The 6,536-nt window shown below is 40.0% G+C and overlaps 1 protein-coding gene across 1 annotated transcript in view; it reads right to left on the reverse strand.

Moving 5' to 3' along the window:
* The window catches only part of LOC106884273 (homeodomain-only protein-like), a 61,760-nt gene extending 55,931 nt beyond the window's left edge, over positions 1-5,829 (reverse strand). The window contains exon 1 of the mRNA XM_014935562.2: positions 4,888-5,829. Coding sequence (XP_014791048.1) covers positions 4,888-5,055 — 168 coding nt within the window. The 5' untranslated portion in view covers positions 5,056-5,829. The remainder of the gene's footprint in view (positions 1-4,887) is intronic.
* Between the last annotated feature and the right edge of the window lie 707 nt (positions 5,830-6,536).

A 6,536-nucleotide genomic window follows, 5' to 3' on the forward strand; every position in this document is an offset into this window, starting at 1 on the left:
ACCCCCCGAATACCTGAGAGTCACAACCAGCTCAAAATAATTAAACGTCACAACCTGTGGCGTATCATAAGTGTGCACCACCCGGGGACAGCCCTTGAGTTTTCCGTCCCCACCTCGCTACCCTATACAGGATTGTGCAGCAGACACAAAAGTACCCTCACCATAAAAGCGTCGCCCAGGGCGGACCGCTCCCATGGTCTTACCGTCCCAGCTGTGCGTCTGGTCACAATCTTCTTTGTCTACTGGCTTGAAAGATTTCTCTTGAAGGTCCTGCCTATGATCAAGGCATTCCAACCATGTCCAGCCTGTATTTATTCAGTCATAAAGTTTCAAGGACCACATTATCTAATGATATTGCTCTCTCGTAAGGACGGTTAAGCATGTGTTTTGGCCGTCCTGTGCAGTAGCCAAATTTGTAGCCTCCGTTAAACCTAACATACTTTTGACATGTATACACCAACACGTATAGAGACACATGTATCCTTATCATAAATTCTAGGGCAGAATCAGAAAAAACACAATGCGACAAGGCTGTGACTTTCGAATAATAGGTACAGTTCACCAGACAAGCTTCTATACTTTTTCCGTTCATCCAATGCCATTTACAAGATATGGGTCAACATGAGGCTATAGAAAATATTTGCCCGAGATGCCACGCAGTGAGATCGAATCGAGGACTACGTGATGATGGGAAACAAACTTCTTAAGCATTCGGTTGTATTGCGCATATACAAAACCTAAATAGTAACAGTGTGTTAATCAAGGTACACTAGCTAAGCTGTGATTGCCCTCAACACAACAGAGAATTTCTATCGGGGGTCTATGAGTGGGGTTCATCCCGTACATTGGTCCAGGACCTGGAGAGATAAGGAGGGGGATCATGAAGGTATGATGGGACCTTCCTAAAAAATAAATATAAAAGATATTACAGTCCCCTTGAGAAGTTATTCATCTCATTCATCTGGGGCGGAGCCTGTATTGGTTTTGCTCCGCCTTGCAACTATTTCTCTCTAAAGATCCTGTACTCTGCTATCAATCACTCAACTTACTAGAAATAACAGTTAAACCTTCTTGAAATCACATCCTATAGTATATAGTCTTTAAAAAAAAGGAAGGATACCTTGAATAATCTTAAGGGTGGTAAGTAAATTTTTACAAGTACACCCTCCACGCGGCTCACTAAAAAGAAAACCTCGGATTTTTTCGTGGAATCAACTATCCTGGCCTAATTTTCCGCAAACCCCGGATAAAAATCCTTCCCGACTCATAGGGCCGGTTTCCGAGGCGTATATATTCCCCACCTGGACGGGACGCCGGTCCGTCGCAGGATTACTCATTTTTGTCAGCGGAGTGGACTGCAGCAACGTAAAATGAAAAAGCTTTACTCAAGAACACAACGCGTCACCCGGACCGAGAATCGAAACCACAAACTTATTCCCGCACCCGAGCCACTAAACTACGCGTTTCCACATGCATAATCTTAGTCTCTGATATACAAAAAAAAAAAAAAAAAAGATGTTAATCACAAACAAGTCTGCTCAATCAGATCTGGCCTGAGATTACTAAAAAAAAATTACAACCAAATTTTGCACATCTCTTCATCAATATCCTAGAGGGAAGAAATACAGAGTCGAGTTCGTGAAGGAGGTAACGCAACTGATGTGAATAAATAATGTAATGTCACAATATATACAATGATAAGAAGCCGAAAGCCCACTGCCTACCACTCACTCTGCTTTTTCTGTCTCTACTATAATAGCATCTGCTCTTGGGAACTGGCTGAGCTTATGTCATTTTCACGCAGGCATTCTTAACCCATTCGTCTCTCTTCCTCTCATCCTCCTTACTGCGTCCAACCCCCTCTGAAGCCCCGAATTAACCACGACGTTCGGGTTTTTCTTCCAAAAACGTCGTCTCTCTCTGGAATATTTTCCTCGCTCGTGTTTCACCTGCAGCTGTTGACATGCAAAGGAGATTCAAGAGGAACATTACTAGCGACAATCATACCGATCCAGAGAGGCCTACGAATGCCATGGGCTCTACTCCCTCTTTCCAGACCCAACTAAGCAAATAAAAAAATGATGGCAATTTGTCGTTCTTGCTACACGATATCATCCATCCACACGACCTTCCTTCAAATATTTTATCTTTTACTTGTTGCAGTTATAGGACTGCGGTCGTGCTGGGAAGTACCGTATCGCCTTATCGGTGTAGTCGCAGAAATCCACCCCAGCACATCTTTGCTGTTTTTTTTTTTTAATTTTAATTGTGGTACTCAATCTATATCACTTATGCTGAACAGCTAAGAGGGACGTAAATAAACCAGTACCGGTTGCAAGGGGAGATGGAACAAACATACGCACACATATATATATGTGGGTATGTGTGTGTGTTTATATATATATACAACGGGCTTCCATGCAGTTTCCGGCGGAGGGAAAGAATATGCACACCACCCGTTTTCTGCATAACCCTAACCCTAAACACCGGGTGTGCGGTGCGTATTCCTTATCTTCGTCCAGTTTCCATCTACCAAATTTACTCGCAAAGGCATTAGTCGGCCTAGGACTATAGAAGACATTTGGTCAAGGTACCATGCAGTGGGAATGAACCCGAAACCATGGGCTAGCAAACCGATCTTCTTAACTACATAGCCATGCCTGCGCTTGTATTACCCTTTATTTTGGTTGAAATTACCGAAATACAATTTTTTACATGAAATAACTTCGAATACAAAATTTTTTATCTGTTCTATAACACAAAGTATACAAGTATTCGAAGTTTGAAAGTGTTTCGGTACCAAAAACACTACATAAAAAAATGTTGGCCGTCAAACCATAATGATCCCTTTTTTTATCTAATTTTTGTTTACATTCACGCGTAGGCCCGGGAAGAAGAGACCGATCCAGCAGATGGTGGGGGGAGAGAGGAATAGTTGACAATAGGACTACGAATCTGTAGGAAATGTTTCACGCCGAACAGAGAGAACTCGCTTTAATATAAATCGTTCTAGTTTCATTTATTCTGTTCTGTTACTTGCAAGTACATATAATGTACATTAAAACATACATGATGCATATTTTTTACCCATAAACACATACGTAAATCATATATGTATCTCGCGCTGGATTACTAAAATACTTGACGAGTTGTTTGAAATAAGCGGTGGTGTTGGTGCTGGTGGAGGGTGGGGCAACAATTTCACATCTGGTGTATGCTTTCTTACCAGCTTTGCATAGAACTGCTCATGTATATCCACACACACACACACACACACAAACACGTGCATACGTACAAACGTATGCATACATACATACATACATGTAAGAACGCACGTAGGTGTGTGTGTGTGTATATCACAAATGCAGATCGCAGATATACTGACAGAATCACACACACACACACACACACACACATAAACATACGCACGCGCGCACATACACATACTTATTCGCGCGCGCGCATACAGGTATTCAAAGAAACAGATGGGCATTGATTCATGTACATGAAGAGAGACAGATGGTGAGTGGAGACGAGAGAGAGAAAAACTGTGAGACGTAAAATAATAAAAAAAAATCAAGCGACAGAGAATGGGAAGGGAGGTAGAGAAAGGAGGGGGGTAAAGCGTGACATGACTGAGACAGACAGATAGAGAGATAGATAGATAGTCAGACGGAATGACAGAGCGAAAGTGAGTGAGCGCCAGGGAGCCAGACAAATAGATAGATAGATAGATAGATAGATAGAGATAGATAGATAGATAGATAGAGATAGATAGATAGATAGATAGATAGAGATAGATAGATAGGTATAGATAGATAGATAGGTATAGATAGATAGATAGATAGAGAGATAGATAGATAGAGAGAGAGATAGATAGAGAGAGAGATAGAGAGAGAGAGAGAGAGAGATAGATAGATAGATAGAGAGAGAGATAGAGATAGATAGATAGAGAGAGATAGATAGATAGAGATAGATAGATAGAGAGATACATTTTTTTTTATTAGTCACACAGGGCTCAACAAAGATGGGACAAATACGATAGATAGATCGACAGACAGATAAATAGATAGATAGTCAGACGGAATGATAGAGCGAAAGTGAGCGAGCGCCAGATAGATAGATAGATAGATAGAGATAGATAGATAGAGATAGATAGAGATAGATAGATAGATAGATAGATAGATACATAGATAGATAGATAGATAGATAGAGAGATAGAGAGATAGATAGATAGATAGATAGATAGAGATAGATAGATAGATAGATAGAGATAGATAGATAGATAGAGATAGATAGATAGATAGACAGGTACAAAGTATAAACAAACCCAAAGTAAGTTTCTATTTGCGAATGTACATTGTTTTTATTTATTTTGGAATGTGTATTATGTTTGTTGTTTTGTTTCAGATTAACTCTGATTTAGCTAAGCTATAATCAATGGCTTTTTTCAACATGACCCCATCCCACGCCTGTCTTGTCTTTTGGAATAATATATCTAGGGACTTTATTATCTGACCTTGTACCTTCCCCGCAAATTTTTTGTTGTTTTTTGTTTTTTTGTTAAGGTAATATGATGTGACATGAAAGTAATTTGGCTGCTATTTCTAGCAGGTCGAATGACCGCATAAACTGCGTACATTGGTCCGTTCACTGACCCGTGACCATTTTGTGTATATGCGTGTGTATGTGTGTGCGTGATGTTTGAATGAGAGTTATGTTGTGCGTGTTTGCTTTAATAACGAAACAAATGTTTGAATGTATACATGAAAATACACGTATAATTTAATAAATAACTACAAAAATACATACACACACAGTGTATATATGTATGTATATGATAGTGCGCGAGCGAAAGAGAAAAAGAGAAAGAACTTGAACGCTTACCTTCACGTCGTAACTGTTAAGACCAACTTCGGTAGCTATAATTTCCACTTCAAACTCCGAAGGATTGCGGTTTGCCTGGAAGTTTTTTTCCAGTATTTCTCTCTGCTCATCTTTTACGCATGGTAAAAGGTTGGCTGGTGTGAGATGGGCCTGGATTGTTGCTGCCATTTCAGCTTCTTTAGTCGCTTGCTCGGGTATAAGTTCACTGGACAGATGTTGAACAGACTGATAGACAAGCCGACAGCCAGACAGATAGATAGATAGATAGATAGATGTTCTATGCGTTATGGTATTCAATATAAATGTTGTATGTCTTAGTCGAACACCTGTACATACATAGTAACGTGTATATCCGTATTATACAGACTAGTTTTGTATATATATAATATGTTATCGAAACTGTTTATCGTGGGACAGGCCGAGGAAGATAGATCGATGGTATACACTATGTACAAAGTATTTATAAGACTTATTATAGTTTTCTCTTTGATAATGGCCGCCTGGACTATACACACGTATATGTAAACACTAGATACATATATATATATATATAGAAAGAGATAGATAGGAAATTGATATAATTCGTTAATTACTATTTTTATAATATAGTATGCTCGAAGTAGTAATATTGAAGAGTGGCGGTAAAAGAATGGTGTTTGTGTGGGTTGATAGACGATGGGTGGTTAAAATTCCTGTAGCGGTAGATAATTGATACAAGTTGATGTGTTGCGTGCTTAGTTCACACTTGTTGCAGCTCGGCCGCTTTTCTTTCTTTCTCTTCTTTTACTTTTTCTTTTTCTTTTTTTTTTTTTGGCTCTGGCTGTTTGTTCCAGCGAACGACACAGGACGGTTTGAAGCGGACTGTTTGTGTATGTTGCTAGTGGTGGCAGGTTGGTAGTGGTGGTGGTAGTGGTGGAGGTAGTTGCGGTGGGAGTGATCGTCGTAGTGATTGTGTATGTATATATATATATGTGCGTGTGTGTGTATATGAATTTGTATGTATATATATATATATATATATATATATATGTGTGTATGTGTGGTAGTGGCAGATACAGTTATAAGGGTGGCGGTGGTGTAGTGACTGTATAAGTGTGTGTGCATATATATATATCTATATGTGCCTCTGCGTATGTATATATTTACATATATACGTACGTGTGTGTATATATAAATTATATATATATGTGGGGGAGGGTTAGTAGTATTAGTAATATGATGGTGGGGGTGATGATGTATAAACAATTGTGATAATGTTGGGGTGAGTGATGTGTCGTAGAGGGGGTATGTTCTTGTAGGTAGAGGGGGTATGTTCTTGTAGGTAGAGGGGGTATGTTCAGTGGTAGTGGGGGGGGGGATGTATACTAGTGTTTGTTTGTTTGTGAGGGTAATGGTGATGCTGTTGAGCTATCAGGACCAATCCTGACCGAGCAGACCAATGATCAAAGGCATTCCAGCCACGACCATCTCCTCTTTACTTATGATCGGGGGAACCTAGAATTACGTTATCTAACATCATTTCTGTTTAATACAGCACAGCTTGAACCGAAGGGTATTTGACTGCTATTTCTAGCAGATTGAACGAATACGTAGGAGATTCGGTGGGGCGGTGGTGGTGGCGGCGGCGGTGGCGGAGACGGTGGTAGTGG

The sequence above is a fragment of the Octopus bimaculoides genome, chromosome 14, assembly GCF_001194135.2.
Source record: "Octopus bimaculoides isolate UCB-OBI-ISO-001 chromosome 14, ASM119413v2, whole genome shotgun sequence".
Lineage (NCBI taxonomy): Eukaryota > Metazoa > Mollusca > Cephalopoda > Octopoda > Octopodidae > Octopus > Octopus bimaculoides.